General features: G+C 37.9%; 1 protein-coding gene across 8 annotated transcripts in view; it reads right to left on the bottom strand.

Annotated features, from left to right (window-relative positions):
• Positions 1 to 22,945, bottom strand: part of RC3H1 (ring finger and CCCH-type domains 1) — a 72,266-nt gene that overhangs the window by 45,972 nt on the left and 3,349 nt on the right. For 6 of the 8 annotated variants that reach the window (XR_009449894.1, XM_059674694.1, XM_059674697.1 and 3 more), the window contains exons 2-3: positions 6,445 to 6,845; positions 479 to 599 (exon numbers count right to left, since the gene is read on the bottom strand). Coding sequence is in view for 6 of the 8 variants with exons in the window: in XM_059674694.1 (XP_059530677.1) it covers positions 479 to 599; positions 6,445 to 6,675 (352 nt within the window). In the remaining 2 variants the exon portion in view is untranslated. Of the gene's footprint in view, positions 1 to 478; positions 600 to 6,444; positions 6,846 to 22,258; positions 22,393 to 22,945 lie in introns of all 8 variants that reach the window. The other 2 variants (XM_059674695.1, XM_059674700.1) reach the window with 2 other exon arrangements.

Genomic DNA, 22,945 nt, shown 5'->3' with positions numbered 1-22,945 from the left:
ATTTTAATCATGGAGAAATAAAGATGAAAAGGCCAGACAATAATAATTAGTTTAAGACCCAAATCTGGAGGTCATAACAGTTCTGACATTATTTCATAGTGAAATAACAAGCTGTAATGGCAGGATAATAATGGCAACTTCCAATTTTATTACCTTCCCTATAGCACACCATATAAAACTGAATAGAAGGCAGACAATTCAGTTGCCAAATGATAGTGAGCCCTTCTGAAACCATTATTGCATTTATACTTATACTTATTTCTGTAACTCATTCAAATAATGCTTCCAACATCACATTAACTCTCAATTCACTACTTGGTTTGATATGGTTTGTAATAACATTATTTAGCACTAGTGAGTTTGAGTTACGCTAAATAAATTAATTTCATTAACATTCATTTACAGCCCACAATTTTTATGGTAATAAAAGTATTTTTAATAAACATTTGCTTAGCATTACTAACTGCACCCGACTTACCTCTAGCGCTGCTGAGTGGTTTCAGGTACAATGCTAATTCTTCTACACATTTCCTGGCTTCGTCATAATGCTTTGTATCTTCAACCCCACTACACAATGTAACGGGCTGCTGCTCAGGGACCTAGAGATCAAAAGAAGCGGTCTGTGTCAGTGCTTACTAATCAATTAAACAAGTGCTTTTTCGAGTATGTTTTACTCACTGCCATTTAACACCAGTAACATCAAAACTCCCATTAAATCTACTGGATTCTTAAAGAACTTCATATTCTTTTAAGTACTATTCCTCCCATATTTTTTCCACTCCTACCCCAGTCCAAAAAACTAATCTATTTCTGTCTCTATAAATTTACCTATTTTGGACATTTCATATAAACAGAACATAGGAAAGACCACTAGGGGGTGCACCAAGGAAGCATAACAAAATGCGGAGACAAAGAAACAGGACAAAATTGTCAATGGAAGAAATAGAGTTCAGAACCACACTTTTAAGGTCTCTCAAGAACTGTTTAGAAGCTGCCGATAAACTTAATGAGATCTACACGAAAACTAATAAGACCCTCGATCTTATATTGGGGAACCAACTAGAAATTAAGCACACACGGACTGAAATAACGAATATTATACAGACGCCTGACAGCAGACCAGAGGAGCGCAAGAATCAAGTCAATGATTTGAAATGCGAGGAAGCAAAAAACATCCAACCGGAAAAGCAAAATGAAAAAAGAATCCAAAAATGCGAGGATAGTGTAAGGAGCCTCTGGGACAGCTTCAAGCGTACCAACATCAGAATTATAGGGGTGCCAGAAGAAGAGAGAGAGCAAGATATTGAAAACCTATTTGAAGAAATAATGACAGAAAACTTCCCCCACCTGGTGAAAGAAATGGACTTACAGGTCCAAGAAGCTCGGAGAACCCCAAACAAAAGGAATCCAAAGAGGACCACACCAAGACACATCATAATTAAAATGCCAAGAGCAAAAGATAAAGAGAGAATCTTAAAAACAGCAAGAGAAAGAAATTCAGTTACCTACAAGGGCATACCCATACGACTGTCAGCTGATTTCTCAACAGAAACTTTGCAGGCCAGAAGGGAGTGGCAAGAAATATTCAAAGTGATGAATACCAAGAACCTACAACCAAGATTACTTTATCCAGCAAAGCTATCATTCAGAATAGAAGGTCAGATAAAGAGCTTCACAGATAAGGAAAAGCTAAAGGAGTTCATCACCACCAAACCAGGATTATATGAAATGCTGAAAGGTATCCTTTAAGAAGAGGAAGAGGAAGAAAAAGGTAAAGATACAAATTATGAACAACAAATATGCATCTATCAACAAGTGAATCTAAGAATCAAGTGAATAAATAATCTGATGAACAGAATAAACTGTTGATTATAATAGAATCAGGGACATAGAAAGGGAATGGACTGACTATTCTTGGGGGGGAAAGGGGTGTGGGAGATGTGGGAAGAGACTGGACAAAAATCGTGCACCTATGGATGAGGACAGTGGGTGGGGAGTGAGGACGGAGGGTAGGGCGGGAACTGAGAGGAGGGGAGTTATGGGGGGAAAAAAAAAGGAACAAATGTAATAATCTGAACAATAAAGATTTAATTTAAAAAAAAAAAAACAAAAAACAAAAAAAACAGAACATAGAATGATACAATAGCTTCCAAAGTGGCTGCACCATTTTTCCATTCCCACCAGCAATAAGTGAGTTTCTGTTGCTCCACATCCTCACCAGAATTGGGTGTTGTCAGTGTTTTGGATTTTAGATATTGTAATTGGTGTAGTAGTATCTCAGTGTTTTAATTTGCAATTCCAAATGTCAAATGCTGCTGAGCTCCTTTATTTGTGCACTGGGTGTGTGTGTGTGTGTGTGTGTGGGGGGGGGGGGGGGTGGAGTGTCCCTCAGCCCAGCCTGCCCCCTCTCACATACTGGGAGCCCTCAGGCGTTGACCCCCATCACCCTCCAATTGCAGGATCGGCCCCTTGCCCAGGCCTGACGCCTCTGACAGAGGTGTCAGGCCTGGGCAGGGGACCCTCATTTCCCCCCATCACTGGTTCTGCCCCCAGCCCAAGCCTGACGCCTCTGGCCCAGGCATCAGGCCTGGGCAGGGGACCCCCAGACCCCTCCGATTGCTGGCTCTGCCCCTTGCCCAGGCCCGATGCCTTGGCCAGAGGCGTAGACCCCCATCACCCTCCGATCACCTGATCAGCCCCTTGCCCAGGCCTGACGCCTCCGCCAGAGGTGTCAGGCTTGGACAGGGGACCCCCATCTCCCCCCGATCACTGGCTCTGGCCCCCGCCCAGGCCTGAGGCCTCTGGCCCAGGAATCATGCCTGGGCAGGGGACCCCTATCTCCCTCTGATCGCTTGCTCCACCCCCCGCCCAAGCCTGACGCCTCTGACCCAGGCTTCAGGCCTGGGCAAGGGGACCATCATATCCCCACAATCCCCGGCTCCGCCCCCCGCCCAGGCCTGATGCCTCGGCCAGAGGAGTTGACCCTCATCACCCTCCGATCACCAATCACCGGATCGGCCCCTTGACCAGGCCTGAGGCCTCCGGCAGAGGTGTCAGGCCTGAGCAGGGGACCCCCAGCTCCCCGCGGTTGCAGGCTCCGCCCCTGCCCAGGCCTAACGCCTCTGGCTGAGGCATCCGGCTCGGGCAGCGGGGACCCACAGCTGCAGTGGCCCCGCGATCGTGGGCTCCGCTTTAGGCCCAGGCAAGGGACCCCTAGCTCCCAGGACTGCCAGCTTCGACCGTGTCCAGCTCCTATCGCTGGCTCCACCTCTACTTCCTGCTATCACTGGCCAGGGCGGCAAAGGTTCCTGATTCTCCGATCATGGCTGGGGGGCAGGGCAAAGGCGGCCCCAGGGCCGCCTTTGCCCTGCCCCCCAGCTCTTAGCTCCCCCCTGGGTTTCCGATCACTGTCAGTGGCAGGGGGCTTCTTCCTGCTTTCCCTTTTGCCTCCCTGCATTGTGCCTACATATGCAAATTAACCGCCATCTTGTTGGCAGTTAACTGCCAATCTTAGTTGGCAATTAATTTGCATATAGCCCTGATTAGCCAATGAAAAGGGTATCGTCGTACGCCAATTACCATTTTTCTCTTTTATTAGTGTTGATTAGTGTTGATATGCTATCTGTGTATCTTTTTGGTGAGGCATCTGTTCAGAGCTTTGTCTATTTTAAAATTATGTTCTTTTTAATAAGCTGTAAGAGTTCTTTACATATTCTAGATACAAGTTTCTTACCAGATATGAGTTACAATTATTTCTCTCATTCTGTGGGTTGTTCTTTCACTCTCTTGACAATATCCTTTGAAGCACAAAGTTTTAAATTTTGATTTAGTTCAATTTATCTTGTCTTGTGCTCCTGAGTGTCATATCTTAAAAAAACCACTGCCTACTCCAAGATCATAGATATATCTAGGCCTATGTTTTTCTTCTAAGAGTTTAATAATTTTAGCTCCTACATTTACCCTTTGTTCCACTTTGAGTCAATTTTTGTACATGATGTGAGGCAGAGGTCCAATTCATTCTTTTAAATTTGGATATCAACTTTTCCTAGAACATTTTGTTGGAAAAACTGTTCTTTTCTCATTGAATGACCTTGCAACCTTGTCAAAAAAATCATCTGACTGTACATTGGGTTTATTTCTGAACTCTCTATTCTATTACATTACCTAAATATGTCTTTATGCCAGTACCACACTCTCTTGATCACTTTAGCTTTGCAGTTTCAAAATCAGAAAGTGTGATTCTTTTTGTTCTTCTTTTTCAAGATTGTTTGGCTATTTGAGGCCCTTATGATTCCATATAAATTTTAGGGTGAATTTTTCTATCTCTGAAAAAAAGAACCACCACTGGGATTTTGATAGTGCTTACAATAAATCTGTAGGTTACTTTGGATATATTATCATCTTAATAATACAAAGTCTGCCTCTCCATGAGCATGTGATATCTTTCCATTTGTTTATATCTTTTTAAATTTCAGCAAAGTTTTGTAGTTTTCAGAGTACAAGTCTTTCACTTCCTTTGCTAAAATTATTCCTAGGTATTTTATTCTTTTTGATGCTACTGACTTACATATGTGTTTTTAAAAAAAAATTTTTATTGACTTCAGAGAGGAAGGGAGATATAGAAATATCAATGATGAGAGAATCATTTATCGGCTGCCTCCTGCACACCCCCTATTGGGGATTGAGCCCGCAATCTGGGCATGAGCCCTGATCAGGAAGAGAAGACCTCCTGGTTCATGGGTCTATGTTCAATCACTGAGCCGAACCAGCCTCGGCTGGAATTGTTTAAATTTCCTTTTGGATTGTTCATTGTTAGTATAGATATACAATTAATTTTTGCATGTTGATTTTTTAACTGCAACTTTGGTTAATTAATTTATTAGCTCTAACTTTTCTTTTTTATTGTTATTCTTCACCTGAAGGTATTTTTCCCATTGATTTTTAGAGAGAATAGAAGGAAGGAAGGAAGGGGGAGAGAGGGCGAGAAAAACACTGATGTGAGAGAGACACATCGATTGGTTTCCTCCCGCACATGCCCCAACCAGAGCCAGGGATCGAACCTGCAATCAAGGTACATGCCCTGGACCAGGAATCAAACCTGCGACCTCCTGATGCCAGGGCCAACACTCTAACCACTGCGAAACACCGGCCAAGGCTCTAACAGTTTGTAAATGGAACTCTTTAGGGTTAAAATAGATATTATGTGTTAAAATGCATATGATCATACCCTCAAATTGCACAAACATTAGCTGTTTCAGTTAAGATATGAGAACGACTTACTCATTTTGTAGGGGGAAAATCAGTTCATCCTTAGATATCTTTACAAAAAGATATCTGCCTCCTGCATGCCCCCTATTGGGGACTGAACCTGCAATCTGGGCATGTGACCTAACCAGGAATGGAACCAGTGATCTCTCCAATGCATGGGATGACACTCAACCAACTGAGCCATGCCAGCCAGGGCCAATAAGTATATTTTTAATATGTTTCCAAAATGTCATACTGGAATTTTCAAATTAAAAGAAAAATGATTATAAATAAAAAATTAAGTATAGGAAGAAAAGAAAAAGCTGCACTTTCCCTTTGGACAAATATTTTATAGTATTGCTGATGACATCGAAACAAGTATGTAAGTAAATTAAGTTTTCCTTTTGAATAAGAACTGCTCTCTTTACCTTCAACATACACAATATTAACCTTCTCTACTTTCTGCAGCCTTTAGGATATCTGAGTGGGGTTAGATCCAATATTTCAGTATATTTATTCTGATAACGATTTACAGTAAACAGATGGTACTTTGGACACTATGCAAATTAATCTGGTGAGGGGTTATTTAAGTGAATCATAGCTGGCTTTCAAAACCCTGCCTCCCATGACTTTGTGAAGCCTTCTGAAGATACCACTCATCTTGAATTAAAGGATACTGACATAAAACTTTCAAAGTATTACTTTCAGAATTACCACACTAAACTTTATGGTTATCTAAGGATATTTGCTCCTACCCTAGATAAATGGTTCCCAAAGGCTGTGGGCTACAGTTTCTTGTCACCTTCTTCTTCTTTCATTTTGATTAATATCTACTAAGTAAAATTGTCTGAAGCAGCTTCACTTTTCTTATTAAGTAAAATGCAATGGTTTTGTGAATAATATTTTCCTCAATATAAAAGTCCTTGTGACTTCTTAGGTTTCTCTAGTAATAAGAATTGCTAAATTTGTTGAGAAAGTCTGACACCAGATTAAAATATTGTTACCGTATTATAACTGAGAAACACTGGACTACCACTGTAAGTCTCCTAACAGAATTAAATAAAGTATTTGCACAGTACTGAACAGAATTTTATCTATTTAAATAGAGGACAATATTATCCAGTTTCAATTCAACAAATTTGCCTGAGGAGGAAAACACACACAGAAATTAAGAAGTACAGTAGGCCACCATCATACCTGAGCACCCACTAGCTGAAGCAACGCTGAGTTCACGGGAAGGAGCTCAATGTCGGTATTGATAGTGGTCTGGTCAAATGGGCAAGCCTTCCGGTGGAGTTTATTCAGGCACATCTTGCAGACAGTATGGCCACAACCCAAACTGATGGGCTTTCGAATTGTTTCGTCGAAAGTCTGAGTGCAAATCGGGCAGGAAAGGAAATCCGTCCACTGTGGAGCTTGTACAGGCATTGCTTCTGGAGTTACAATTCACTAACACACACACACACACACACACACACACACACACACACACACAATATCTAAAGCAAAGATTCCACTGGAATCAAAATCTTTGAAAAAAGTTTATCTTTTTTTAATAGTTTCTGTAGATACAGTCAGCACATAGTGTGAAATATAACCTGGAAAACAAAGAAAAAGAAAAAAATCAATCTCCCTTTTTAAATTACACTGTCTTCTCAGCCTACTACCTCCAACCTTTTATAGTGCATTTATATCACCATACCCTCTTATTGCCATTTTACAGAATTAGAGCCATAATAAAACATCCAATCTCAGCCCCTCAATTTAAAGATGAGGTACAGACCCCAGAAAGACAGAATAACTTGCCTAAGGTGACACACAAAGTTAGTAATAACATTAAAAGATCCAAGACCTAAGTCTCTCAAGTTTATCTAAATCTGTGATTGGTTTATATTTAAAAATTAGCCTGTTTAAGGTGGTCAATAATATTCTGTGTTTTAATCTGTACACCAGTTACATGAATCTTGTTCAGCTGTGAAGTTTTATCAAGCTCTACACTTACAACATGTACATTCCTGTTGTATGTTAACCCCTCAATAAAGAGAGAATTGGCCCAAAATAAAAACTACCTTAAACTATTTTATCATCAAATTCGGTATGGGTAATGAGATAAAAAGAGACTGTACTGTCTTTTTAAGGTTTATTTTTAAGATTTATTTTTAAGGATTTTAGATATTTTTTTAAAAAATGTTTTATTGACTTTTTTAGAGAGAGAGGAAGGGAGAGGGAGAGATAGATAGAAACATCAATGATGAGAGAGAAACATCGATTGGCTGCCTCTTGCACGCCTCCCACTGGGGATCCAGCCTGCAACCTGGGCATATGCCCTGACTGGGAATCGAACTGTGACCTCCTGGTTCATAGGTCTATGCTCAACTATTGAGCCATGCTGGCTGGGCAATAAACATAATTTTAAAAAAATAATAAATAAATAAATCTCTAAATATTTATATTAATAAAATGAATAATTAATATTATAATTTTTCTCAGGGCTTTTAGTTTTACAAAGAAATAAGATCTTCTAGTAAGAAAAGTATTTCAATGAACAATAAACAGTAAGACCAATGACTCATTCTACCAGCTCAGTAAGTAGTCTCCAGATATCCAACTCCAACTCTCATAGCTACAGTGTACCACTCAATTCAAATCCATGCCTCTGCAAAATAACAAATAACTATTTGTTGTGAGCCTCAAAGGTTTAACTGTGGTTAAAGCAACTGCTAAAGAGCTACTATAAACTTACGACAACATGATATAAAAGAGCTTGGTTTTCTGAAAAAAATCTGTGTGTCAGGCATTATTTTAGGTATTTTCAGATGCTTCTCTTATTTAAAGAGGCCCAGTGCCTGAAATTAGTGCACTGGTAGGGTCCCTAGCAGATGCTAGTCAGGGCCTCCCTCCCTTCCCCCTACCGGCCCTGCCCCCTGGTAGAACTCCCCGACAACTCCCAGTTGAGGGGACAATTTGCATACTATGCTTTTATCATATAGGATCTACCATAAATCTAAATCACAATATAATATCTGTTAGGTATTTTAGCATTTTCAGTGTTGTTCTATACACAGTACCTTATTAACTGAATGCTCACAACAATGATATAATGTCATTATCTCCATTTTAAAGATAAATGAACTGAAGTACAGCCTGGTCAGTGTGGCTCAGTTGGTTGGAGTGTCGTCCTGTACACTGAAAGGTTGTGGATTCAATTCCTGGTCAGGGTGCATACCTAGTTTGAGGGTTCAGTCCCCAGTCAGGACACATATGGAAGGCAACCAATTGTTCTCTGTCAAAGTGATGTTTTTTTCCTTTCACTCTCTTCCCCTCTCTAAAAGTAATAAGCATACCCTCAGGTAAGGATTAAAAAGAAAAAGAAAAGAAATCAAAGTACATAGAAGTACTCAAAGACTCAAGACTAGTAAGTGGCAGGATTGGGATTCAAACTCAGACAGACCTAACTCCCAAACTGGGACTTTTAAATCCCATAATTTGTGCCACCTTACAGATGAAAGTTAATAGTCACTAAAGTGAGGGAACTTTTAGGGGTGATGGAAATATTCTAAAATTGGATTATGGTGATGGTTGCACAATTCTGTAAATTTACTAAAAATCATTGAACCGTGCACTTAAAATAAGTTAATTTTATAGTATGCAAATTATACTTCAATAAAGCTGCTAAAATAGTCATTAAAGGCTTTTTATAAAAGGTCAGTTTCAAATGTAATAACTTAAAAATATAAAGACACTTCAGATTTGTTCTATGAGCATAGCGATACCACTATTAGTTATATTGCTTTGAGGATTCCATTCACATATTATAAACTGACATTTTAAATGTTTTAAAGCATATTACCATCTCCTCTATTACAGGTTCATCTTATCTGCTTCTGCTTTAGAGGGCAAAACATAGAAATTAAAATTCATCAAGTATCTACTCTGGGCCAGTCACTCCTCCGAGGCTTTGCTAGGCCCATTTTATAGAAAACTGCTGAGCTGCTGCAGCATTAAATAACTTGCCCGAAGCTATAAACTGGAACTGAGACTAAAACTCAGCTCTTAATATGAACTGAAGCATAAGTTGCTCTGAGAAAGATATTATATCAAACAAAACCTACTGTCTATAAGAAGGCAATCTTGATCTATTCCCACCTTACCCTATGAGATGAGTTTATCTCATTATTCTTGGCCTTAACTTAATCTACCATTTCTCTGGAACATTTCCATAGCAACCAACATGCAGGGCAACACCAGAAAAAAGTTTTAACTATCTTGAAAAATAAAGCTAAAAGCAGGAAATAAAAACAAAAAGAAGAAAAATAAGTGAAGGCTTATTGTAACTATTCAGTGTTATAATTCTCAGAAAAACATAAATTAATTTACAGATAAAATAGTCAGAGATGTTTGAGAGAGAGCAAGGTTTCTCCAGCAATAACACCCTGTGAAGAAAGACTCGATTGCACAACATCCTAGATATAAATAATTTCATATGCTAATATTAGTACTAATGGAGAAATACTTGGGACAAGTGTGATGAGAAGGGCTTTTGATTTAGAGGGGGAAAGGCCTGAAAAATAGAACTTGATAAAGAAGGGTTAAGAAAGCTACAAAGGGTTCAATTAGGTCGCTTACTTACCCAGTGTGCAGAGGGACAAAAAGAAACATTTCTACCTCCAACTTAATGACAGACTTAGAAGAAACAGTAAAAAAGATAAACCCATTCCTGGGGAAGCTGCCTGCTTTGAAGCTGAAACAGTGCTCTAAGCCGTGAATAACTGTGTCTCGCTTTGTGTCCACAGTCTGAAGCTCTAGGTTTCTATTCTATGTAACAAAGTTACACGTTGTGTGTAAATGTGCTATGTTGAAGAGGAAATCAGCAGTTGATTAAGAGGTGATAGAATGACAAGGCCAGACTCAAAAGCATCATCTTTAAGATCCTTTAAGCAGAAAAACAGTCCCCATTATAGCAAAACAGCAAATAATTATTTTCTTCTTTCAGTCTTTGCATTAATACTCTGCGAAGTGGTGCATGTACTATACTATCAAGTACATAAGTATATCATCATCATTTAGTGGTAATCCAAACATCAAGGACATAACAAGAATTAATAAAATCAAGACAATATTGGAATACACCAGGCATTTTAATTCATCTGTCATCTGTTAACTGCTTTCAAATTAAATGCAAACTTCTGAAATTGGCTGTTTCCTTTGTAAAAAATGGTGTCTCCTTAATTAAGGTTGTTTGCTAAATCATAAAGATAACTCAGTCCCATACAAAAGATTCATGAATAAATTTTGAAAAGTAGGCCAAATATTTTAATGAGAGTTTAGTTTTTCAGATCACATCTTGAAATCATCCTCCTGCTACAATAATGGCTCCTTTTTGTAGAGGAAGTTTGCTCCCTGTGTACCCAGAAGTTATTTTGAGACACAATGACAAATCTGATTGGCAAGTAGTCAATAATCATGACTGTAGGGGGAAAAACTCAAAATGAAAAGAAAATCTAACTGTGCCTCATAAATTTATATTTCAGATTGTTAAATACTAACCTGTAGACTGAGATATCCAGTGAGAATGAGACATTTTAAGGAGTAGAACTAGTATTATTTAACTTATCCCACTTTACTATTTCTTTCCCCACCAGCACACTTAAATCCTTGTTTAGAGAAGCTAAAAAACACATTTCTATCTCCCACCTGTCTTATTTAAAAATTTTTTTAAATCATTCAATCCCTGTCCCTGCCTTCTCCTAGATTCTATTCTCTAACCCCCTTACCTCTCAGTTTTCAAACTACACTTTTTCCCAACCACTATTTTGAAATGACTTTAACTGGCATATCAAAAACCTTCTTATGTTCAATAGTCACATTTCAGTCCTTAACTTTCTTCTTTCTATACAGCATTAATAATGTTGACCAGTTGCCCTAGCCCAGGGGTGGGCAAACTTTTTGACTCGAGGGCCACAATGGGTTCGTAAACTGGACCGGAGGGCCAGAACAAAAGCATGGATGGAGTGTTTGTGTGAACTAATATAAATTCAAAGTAAACATCAACACTAATAAAAGAGAAAAATGGTAATTGGCGTACGAGCTACCCTTTTCATTGGCTAATCAGCGCTATATGCAAATTAACTGCCAACTAAGATTGGCAGTTAACTGCCAACTAAGATGGCGGTTAATTTGCATATGTAGGCACAATGCAGGGAGGTGAAAGGGAAAGCAGGAAGAAGCCCCCTGCCACTGACAGTGATCGGAAACCCAGGGGGGAGCTAAGAGCTGGGGGGCAGGGCAAAGGCGGCCCTGGGGCCGCCTTTGCCCTGCCCCCCAGCCATGATTGGAGAATCAGGTGCCTTTTCCGCCTGGCCAGTGATAGCAGGAAGTAGGGGTGGAGCCAGCGATGGGAGCTGGGCACTGTCGAAGCTGGCAGTCCTGGGAGCTAGGGGTCCCTTGCCTGGGCCTAAAGCGAAGCCCACGATCGCGGGGCCGCTGCAGCTGCGGGTCCCCGCTGCCAGGGCCGGACGCCTCAGCCAGAGGCGTCAGGCCTGGGCAAGGGGCCGATCCTGCGATTGGAGGGTGATGGGGGTCAACGCCTGAGGGCTCCCAGTATGTGAGAGGGGGCAGGCTGGGATGAGGGACACTCCCCCCCCCCCCACACACACCCAGTGCACGAATTTTGTGCACCGGGCCCCTAGTCATTACATAAAAGGGTACGGTCTTTTTTTTTTTTTTTTTTAGTTTTATTCATTTCAAATGGGCCGGATCCGTGGGCCGTAGTTTGCCCACGGCTGCCCTAGCCGGTTTGGCTCAGTGGATAGAGCATTGGCCTTCAGGCCAAAGGGTCCCAGTGTTCAATTCCGCTCAAGAGCTAGGGCACTGACACATACCTTGGTTGCAGGCTCCTGCAGGAGGTAACCAATCGATGTGCATCAGTATTTCTGTCTTTCCCTCTCTCTTTCACTCTCTCTAAAAATCAATGGAAAAATATCCTCGGGTGAGGATTTAAAAAAAAATGTCACTATTGAACATAAGAAGGTTTTTGATATGCCAGTTAAAGTCATTTCAAAATAGTGGTTGGGAAAAAGTGTAGTCTGAAAACTGAGAGGTAAGGGGGTTAGAGAATAGAGTCTAGGAGAAGGCAGGGACAGGGATTGAATGATTAAAAAAAAAATTACAGCAAATGCTACTCAGCTTTGGCTTCTATAATGGCACACTGTCCAAGTACTGCAGGCCACTCCTTGTGTGCTGCACTTGAGGGCTTCTCCTTCTCTGCCCATCCTTGGAATATGTGTGGTTCCCTCAGAATTCCTTCCTCACTTCTCTTCTCTACAAAATTTCCTTGAGTGATGTCATCTATTTTTCAGCTTTCAACTATCAAATAGATGCTGATGACTTCCAAATCTATATCTCAAGTTCAGACCTCTCTTCTGAGTGCCACGGCCATATAACCAGTTGGCTACTAGTCATTCATGTTTAACTAGGTCTCAAACCATTTCAACCTAATGAAACCTTTTGTTCTCTAAGTCAATGACTGAGTGACTTAGCTGTTGACAGAAGTGTTGGGGAATCATCCTTGACTACTTCCTTTTCCTCAAATCTGCCTCCTCAAATAACCAATCACCATATCCTATTCATTTTATTTCTTCAATGTTTCTTGAAATCCATTCCCAATACCTTAGGTTTAGGTTATCAACATCTCTTACCTGGGTAACTGTGACAGTTTTTTAATTGGTGTCCCTGTTAACAGTATCCCCATCAATCAAAGCTAGGCTATATAACTAGATTGTAAATTCCTTAAAATCAGAGAATATCTTGGGGATTTCCCCTCGCTTGCTTTTTGCTCTATAGTTTTAATTTAGAAAAAGTCAGCCAATATACATTAGCAAACCTATCAAGCTGGAGTATTTGTTTTCTCCAAGACAACGTCAATTAGGCTAATGGAAAACTTTAAGGCCTTAGCATCCAGAATAGCACGCACAGCTCAACAAGGATATACATACAAGACTCGAATACCACTATAACGAAACTGGACCTAAAAGACATCCATAGAATACTACATCCAACAACAGCAATTTTTTTTTCAAGTGTACATAGAACACTCTCCAAAACAGGCCATATGCTAGGCCAGGACAGGAACCCAAGAACTGTTTAACCCTACTAGTTTATTTAAAAAACAAACAAACAAAAAACAGACTATGGCAACTATTTCTTTTGAAGAGAACTACAGGAATATTTTACTAGAACACACTGAGAAATACTCAGGGGACTGAAATAGAAAATGACTCCTAATTTTACATATAATGTATTGAAGTATGGCATTCATACAAAAAGATACACAGATAGAGAAGGTTCAGCTCAATGAATTATCACAAAGTACACATACCAACAGACATATTACCAGCACCCTGGCTAGCATAAGGCTCAATAAACCCTTTGTTTTAGAAAAGCGTTCACATGAAAGTTTTTGTTTCACAATCCCAACTACAGGATATTCTGGAAAAGGCTAACTATGGAAACAATACAAAGATCAGTGGTTGCTAGGAGTTGGGGCGCAGGAGGGATGAATAGGCAAAGGACAAAGGACTTCTAGGGTAATAAAAATATTCCATGTGATTTATACTATCACGATAGATACATGCCATTACATATTTGTTCAGACCCATAGAATGTACAACACCAAGAGAGAACCCAAATGTAAACCATGAACTTTGTCAATATAGGTTCATCAATTGTAACAAAATGTACCAAATCTGGTGGATGTTGACAACGGGGGAAAAGCTACACATGTGTATAGACAAGGAGTACTGTATATAGGAAATCTCAGTACCTTCTTTTCAATTTTGCTGTGAAACCTAAAATTGCTTTAAAAAATAGTCTTTACAAACAACAACAAAATTAGAAATCAACAACTGAATCTGAAATCTCCCTCAAATATATAGATAGATTTGCTACCCCCATCTTTCCTCTCTGCCTCACCATTTTGTTATGTACCTAAGAAGATTCTTAAAGTTTTACCTTAACATCTGAGTATAATGAATTAATTAATGGCAATCATTAGGGGATTAGGTGCTGCCACTTCAATATTCAATCATGCTTTTGTAAGAATATTTCCTTGTTTGGGCTCTGTGATAGTCTAAATTACTCAAATAGATTTAAACAGAATTATTTTCTATTCTAAGAATTTTATTTCAAAAAGTCAACTTAAAAAAGAAAAAGTGGTAGAAAGAAAATAAATTCGAGGGTCTTTTGTACCCTTATGAGCTGGTTCTCATCCATTGCAGTTCTACATAATAAAATGACATTTCTGAAAAAATTGACTTAGAGCAAATGAGTCAATCCAAAGAACCCATAATTCAATTTTTGCTAAATAAATGGGGAGTCTTACATTTACTTTTTTAAAGTTTTTAATAAATTTAAAGAGGCTAGACTCAAGCAAAGAGTGACAGTTTTAATCAAAACAGTTCAAAAACTGCTACAATGGAGTAATGTAAAAGTTGACATATAAAATGTGGGTTTTAAAAGCAGTAACTATAGGGGAAGTATTTCAAAATGAAGATTAAAATCCAGGGTGTGTTTTTTTAAGTATAGAACTTAAATATGGAAGACTACCACTCTTAACAGAATGTCTCCATGAAAATGGACTTTTGAGCAAGCATAACCAGTATGCAGAAAAGGTCAAATCCAGATCATACACAGCATGACTACTTTGAGCAAAAGTAGAGGTACAACCCACCTGAAAACACAGACTAATATGAGGGTCTCCATTTTTCAAACTCTGGAAACTTTAACATGATGAGTTTAGGGAAATACAAGTTCATGTGGCAACCCATTTGGGTTCTACAGATCAAAATGTACTTTGAATAGAATCCAAATGTAAAACTAGCACCAACAGAGAATTTCGGATACCAATAATGTTCAGTTAAATTCTATTTATCCTGGCCAAAACTGGTTTGGCTCAGTGGATAGAGCATCGGCCTGCGGACTGAAGGGTCCCAGGTTCGATTCCGGTCAAGGGCATGTACCTTGGTTGCGGGCACATCCCCAGTAGGAGGTGTGCAGGAGGCAGCTGATCGATGCTACTCTTTCATCGATGTTTCTAACTCTCTATCTCTCTCCCTTCCTCTTTGTAAAAAATCAATAAAATATATTTTTAAAAAAAGATCCTATTTATCCTTACCAGCCAATTTGTATTAGTACTGGAAATTAATTTTTGTTATCTAAAATGGGTCACACTTGGAGGGAAAAAAGTTCCATCATAAATTAAAGAAAAAATCCACTAAGTAGGATAATTCTTCATTTAAGATTCTTTTTTAAAAAAACATTTTTGTATTGATTTTAGAGAGGAAGGGAGAGAGAGAAAGAGAGAAATATCAATGATGAGAGAGAATCATTGGTTGGTTGCCTCCTGCAACCAATTGATTGATCCCCTACTGGGGATCGAGCCCACAACCCGTGTGCCCCTGGCTGGAATTGAACCTGGGACCTTTCAGTCCCCAGGCTGACGCTCTATCCACTGAGCCAAACCAGCTAGGGCCTTCATTTAAGATTCTAATTGTTTAAAGAACAATATATCACTATTAAATCTATAGCAATAGCCTCTGTACTTTTGATTTGTAAGTAGTATATGTTAAATTACTCGGTATTTAATGAAATAGTCCTCAATAATCGCTTTCAAAGTGATTCTAACTTCAACAGTGATTGTAAAAGCAACCCCAAATAATGGGGATCTTAAGAGAGAACTAGAATAGGAAAATCTAAATTCTAATCTTAGTTATGCCATTTATTAGCTCTGAGATCTATATACATTTGATAAATATTCAAAAGTTTTAGAGCAAAATAAGAAAGAAAAGGATGACTCCAGGTTGGGAACAATGAAGAGTGGAGTAAAAGATGATGCCCTGATAGGAAAATGAGGAAGCCACACTACAAATGGGCAACATCTGGAAAGTCTGGGGCTTTGGGAGAGTAAAGGGTTTTTAATTATTTCAAGGTTAGGGTTGCCAGCAGTGTAAGTGACAAAGCATAGAAAATTGTAGGCTTGAGGACAAATTGAGGCCACGTAAATAGGTAAATTCTTTGTGAGAGTGACTATAAATGAAGGACTGAACCTTTGGGGAATAGTTTACAACAGCACTCTTCAACCGAACTTTCTGAGATGATGAAAATGTTCTATATGTTTCCAATATAAAAGCCACAAGCCACATGTGGCCATTGAGCTCTTATGATGTGGCTACTTCAAGTAAGTAACTAAATTTTAAATTTTATTTGACTTTAATTAATTAAAACTTAAATGTATCCATACAATGGAGTATTGTTTAGCAGTAAAAAGAAATGCACTATCATGTCATGAAGCCATGGAAGAAGCTGCCGAAACCGGTTTGGCTCAGCGGGATAGAGCGTCGGCCTGCGGACTGAAGGGTCCCAGGTTCTATTCCGGTCAGGGGCGTGTGCCTGAGTTGTGGGCACATCCCCAGTGGGAGATGTTTCTCTCTCATCGATGTTTCTGACTCACTATCTCTCTCCCGTTCTCTCTGTAAAAAATCAATAAAATATTTAAAAAAAAAAAAGACATGGAAGAAGCTTAAATATACATTGTTAAGTGAAAGAAAACAATCTTGCCCATAGAACTATACAACACAAAGAGTGAATCCTAATGTAAACTATGGACTTTGGGTAGAAATAATTTACCAATACTAGTTCACCAATTACAATAACTGCACCACACTAATGTGAGACGTTAACAGAGGTAACTGGGGAAGCTGGCTGTATATGCAAACGTATACTTTCAGTGCATTTTTTCCATAAATCTAAAACTATTTTTAAAAAATAAAATCTATAAAAATTTTTAAAAATAAGTAGCCACATGTAGACAGTGGCTGATATCGAATAGCACAGGTCTATATTAATAAGACTGGTGTGGGAAGAAAACCAGAATAGTATTTTATTTTTTGATAAAATACACACACAGTTAATGCTAAACTGTACAAAGTTCATATGTAGCTTTAATATTAACATTTTACAGCAGAACTTTTTTCAAATATTCTAGGTATCTTCCTAAAATGATTTTTGGTCAAACAGATTTAAGGACGAAAATAACATTTATTGACTGGGTACTAGATGTCAGGTAGTATACTAAAGACATATGTTATCTCATTTAAATTTCAAAACAATCTTTAAAGGAAGGTATTACCCTTTCTGTTTTTAGAGATGATGAATCATAATGCTTAAATGATAAAAGATGAAAACCTAGCTACATATGACTCCAAAGTCTATGTTCTAATATACTCTGTACATATTTTTTGATTCCCAAAATTACAAACATTTTCCCACAATAAATTTATTATCAGGAACTCTTAAAAATCTGGAGTCATCTTTTTCTTTCTTATTCTTCTCTAAACCTTTTGAATAAGTTATATAGCACAACACAATAATTAACCATACACTATAGGCATAGTACTCATCAGAGTCTAATGAGGTACTATGCCTACATCAAATGGCCCCAAGCTAACCTGTTTTTTTCCTGTCACCCTCCTTGCATCTTTTAATCTGCTATGGGATTAGGAAAGAGACAATAAAACTTCTTAGAATTACCTACAAAGCAAGAGATTTTCTAAGCCAGTACTTTAATCAGATGATTTAGTTAATTAATTTTTTGACAGTTAAAGGTCTGTTATCAACTTATTTTAAACTGGAACCTGGAGAGATAAAATACTGTTCTATAATAAAGTTAAAAATATAACAATCCGGTTTCATTCACAAATCTTCCACTAAATCATATTTTCAAGCACAGACCTTTAAACACCACCCACTTAAAGATGTTATTTTTTTGGGGGGGGGGAACATCTGAAATACTTTCGAAAAAGATAAATTTTTAAAAAGATGTTATTTTTATGATTACATATAGTACACTCGCTTTCCAATAAATGTTACTATAAAAATTAATGAGTTATATGTAAAAACACAAATTATTATAAAGAATTGATATTTTCCCGAAAAAAATCACTATTTAAAAAATGCAGAAATTTTACTGCATTGAGTCCTAGTCTTATATAATTCTTTTTAATCACTTCTTAAGTTGTTCTTAGAATTAACTTTATTAATTACATAACTTTTCCCTAAAAGGGGGAAGGTTAGTATCAAAATTTAAATTCTTTCCTTTTAAAAAAAATATTTTTATTAATTTCAGAGAGGAAGGGAGAGGAAGAGGGAGAGATAGAGATAGACAGAAACATCAATGAGCTAAAATCATTGATCAGCCCCCTACTGGGGAGGCAAGCCCACAACCTGGGCATGTGCCCTGACCTCCTGGTTCATAGGTCGACACTCAACCACTGGAACCACCCTGGTCAGGCTAAATTCTTCTTTTCCACTTAGACCTCTTGTAACCTATTACAAATCTTTACTAATAACATGAAATCTGTATTTCACTTCTCACCATACATTTTAAGATTTCAATAAACTAGGGAAGTACCATTCTGAATTTAAGATAAGGATAAAAGAATATTTTCAAAGCCCAAAACTGAAACTTTGAACTTAGTTGCAATGTTAAATTTACAGAAGTCCAAATTTATTACGTTATTCTAAAAAGAAAAAAAAGTAGTTGTTTTCTCCCTCAATCAACCAACTAAAACAATCAAAAAAAGCTAAAAAAATCAATCGCGTCTGTAACAGTGTCTATGTTTCTGGAATGAGTCACATATAAAGGTTTCTAAGATTTATTCAACAAGGGATAAAAGCAGAGTTCAGGCAAATCTAAATATCCTAAAACATGGCTGAATAAAATAGTCACAAAGTTAGATTTATAAGGGTAGGATCAAAGGTTATCAATCTAACAATGATTTCCCAATATAATCTCAAATAAGTCTGTTAATATTCAAAGTTGTTGTATACATTAAGAAAACCAAAAGGCAAACAATTTGCAGATAACGGACAATGAATCGCTCACATGTGTAATGTAACATCGAAATTTAGTTAAGTCTCACAACCTAATGAAGAAATACAAATGAGTCTGAGTTTGAGTATAACTCCTTCAGAATGATCAAAACTAAAAGTGCAAATTGCTGTGACTTCCAACTTTTCTTCCATAAAAAGTACCTGGCAACAGCCTACTACTGTACTTGGAAAAGCATGAAAAGAATGAGTGGGTTTTAATTTTTAACAATCATATTCTAAAATTTTTTCTGCAATTTCAATGATACATGGTACTCTCCCTCGATTTTGGCTCAAAATAATGTTCTTTTAAATCCAAAAAGACAGAAAATAGAATGGTGGTAGCCAGAGACTAGGGAGAAAGGGGATTGAGAATAACCACTTAACAAGTATAGCATTTCCTTTTGGGGTGATAAAAATGTTATGGAATTAGAGGTGGTAGTTGCAAAACATTGTGAATGTACTGCCACTGTACTGTTTACTTTAATTTTTTAGTTGATTTTAGAGAGAGGAAGCGAGAGATAGAAACATTGATGAGAGAGAAACACCAATCCGCTGCCTCCTTCCTGAAGGCTTCCTACTGGGGATAGAGCAGTGATGGCGAATCTTTTGAGCTCGGTGTGCCAGCATTTTGAAAAACCCTAACTTAACTCTGGTGCCGTGTCACATATAGAATTTTTTTTTTTATATTTGCAACCATAGTAAAACAAAGACTTATATTTTTGATATTTATTTTATGTATTTAAATGCCAGTTAACAAAGGAAAATCAACCAAAAAAATGAGTTCGCGTATCATAGGTTCGCCATCACTGGGAGAGAGCCTGCAACCTGGGCATGTGCCCTGACCTAGACTTGAACCTGCGGCCTCTGGGTGCATGGGGTCAACACTCAACCCTCTGAGACACACCGGCAGGGCTGTACTGCTTACTTTAAATGGTTAATTTTATGTTGTGTGAATTAAACCTCAATAGAACATTTATGTTAAGATATATAAAATTGAACCCTTTAGAATTCTCTTCAAAACATTGCTACCATGGTCAAATGCTATTTAGATCTTGGAGATTTTTAGCTAAAATGCATTACAAGTTAAATTATTACCATATCAATAAATGGTGCTGGGAAAATTGGACAGATATATGCAAGAAAATGAAACTAGACCACCAACTTACACCATACACAAAAATAAACTCAAAATGGATAAAGGACTTAAATGTACGACGGGAAACCATAAAAATTCTAGAAGAATCCAAAGGCAACAAAATCTCAGACATATGCCGAAGCAATTTCTTCACTGATACAGCTCCTAGGGCACTTGAAACTAAAGAAAAAATGAACAAATGGGACTACATCAAAATAAAAAGCTTCTGCACAGCAAAAGAAACCATCAACAAAACAACGAGAAAACCCACTGTGTGGGAAAACATATTTGCCAATGACATATCTGATAAGGGCCTAATCTCCAAAATTTATAGGGAACTCATACAACTTAACAAAAGAAAGATAAACAATCCAATCAAAAAATGGGCAAAGGACCTAAATAGACACCTTTCAAAAGAGGACATCCAGAAAGCCAAGAGACATATGAAAACATGCTCAAAGTCACTAATCATCCGAGAGATGCAAATCAAAACAGCAATGAGGTACCATCTCACACCTGTCAGACTGGCTATCATCAACAAAACAACAAACGACAAGTGCTGGAGAGGATGTGGAAAAAAAGGAACACTTGTGCACTGCTGGTGGGAATGCAGACTGGTGCAGCCACTATGGAAGACAGTATGGAGTTTCCTTAAAAAACTGAAAATGGAACTCCCATTTGACCCTGTGATCCCACTTCTAGGAATATATCCCAAGAAACCAGAAACACCAATCAGAAAGGATATATGCACCCCTATGTTCATAGCAGCACAATTCACCATAGCTAAGATCTGGAAACAGCCTAAGTGCCCATCAGTAGATGAATGGATTAGAAAACTGTGGTACATCTACACGATGGAATACTATGCTGCTGTAAAAAGGAAGGAACTCTTACCATTTGCAACGGCATGGATGGAACTGGAGAGCATTATGCTAAGTGAAATAAGCCAGTCAATAAAGGAAAAATACCTCATGATCTCACTCATTCATGGACAATAGAGACCATTATAAACTTTTGAACAATAACAGATACAGAGGCAGAGCTGCCTCAAACAGATTGTCAAACTGCAGCGGGAAGGCCGGGGAGGGTTGGGGGGCAGGAGGTAGGGGGGTAAGAGATCAACTAAAGGACTTGTATGCATGCATATAAGCATAACCAATGGACATAAGACACTGGGGGATAGGGGAGGCTAGGGGACTGTCTAGGGCGGGGGGATAAAATGGATACATATGTAATACCCTTTGTAATACTTTAAGCAATTAAAAAAAAAGAAAAGAAAAAAAAAAAGAAAAAAAATTATTACCATATTTTCTCAGAAACAGTGAGGAGTGGGGTGACATCAGGACTAAAATGCTTGATAAATGTCAAAAGAAGATTGCTGACATATATTTGTAAATAATCTCAAAGAAAGATATAAATTAATCTTAGAATATTTATTCCTCTATGACAGAATGCAATTTCTGTCAGCTTAACTGCACATGTAGAGTGAACTCAAAATTTTTACTATAATTCCTTTCCTGAACTTCAACCAATCAGGAAAACATGTGCACTTACCAGAAGTCTCTAATATTATATGTAAAGCAAACAGGCATAAGCATGACCAATATGGATATAAATAAAGATGCTAGAGCTAACTAAGCATTTAGACCTGCTAGAGCTACCTGTCCTATGTAAATGCAGGGCAACATTACTTCAGATTAGTGAACTTCACACTTGAAAATGTATAGAAAATGTAAGAAACTTTGGAGAAAAATCCCTTTGCAACTGACAAATTAATCTTATGTTATAACCTCTAAGGCTAGTCCAAATCCAGACTAGACTCCAGGATTAAACAAAAGAGGAAATCTTAAAGAGGACCCTGCAGAACAGGCTGATTTCGAAATCTGTGACTATTTTGATGCAGGTCAGTCTGAGAATTTAAATCCATTGGAATCCAACCCAAAAAAATACCTGAACTCCTGAGCACTGACAGGGCCAAAGCGAAACCAGGTCAGTATACCCTGCCAAGGAACAGCTTGCTCCGAGGTGTCCACCAAACAAGGATCATTTATCAGTTTATTCTTCACTTTGTTAGATGCCAAGCACTTGCAAGATATAATCAAGTGTAGACTGATTAGACCCCATCAAACTCCATTTCAAGCCCTAAGATTTAGAGGTTTAAAAAATAAATGCTGCAGAATTCTAAATGGTCTATGGCTTTTAAAAAATGAAGAATTTCAAATGTTGGCTGACCCAACATTAAACAACATTGAACGTTACTAAAGTTATTTTTGAATTTTCATAAACTATTTCAAAGGCACACCTTAGTTATTGCTTACATAACAAATTAAAGCCATGACACAATTATAGCAATTCCACAGATCTGTTCTATGTAAATGGTATGAGTTTCTATATCTAAAGCATTTAGACCTATTAAAAGCAAATATAAATGTGCCTTTTGTAATTCACATGAATATATAATTTCTCAAACTTATAAGTAAATACTTGGCAGGATATAAATAATGATAATAGAAAGGATATCTGGGCTAAAGGCAAATACAGTAGTACAAGACATAGCTGGTGGTCAAAACAAGATTCTTCGAAGTTTAACCTTGAGATATATGGTAGCAATAGTAAAGCCTCTAATTTGTGTCACAG

Source organism: Myotis daubentonii, chromosome 18 (genome assembly GCF_963259705.1).
Source record: "Myotis daubentonii chromosome 18, mMyoDau2.1, whole genome shotgun sequence".
Lineage (NCBI taxonomy): Eukaryota > Metazoa > Chordata > Mammalia > Chiroptera > Vespertilionidae > Myotis > Myotis daubentonii.
Note: the sequence above shows the minus strand (reverse complement) of the source record. Positions and strands in the feature narration are given on the sequence as shown.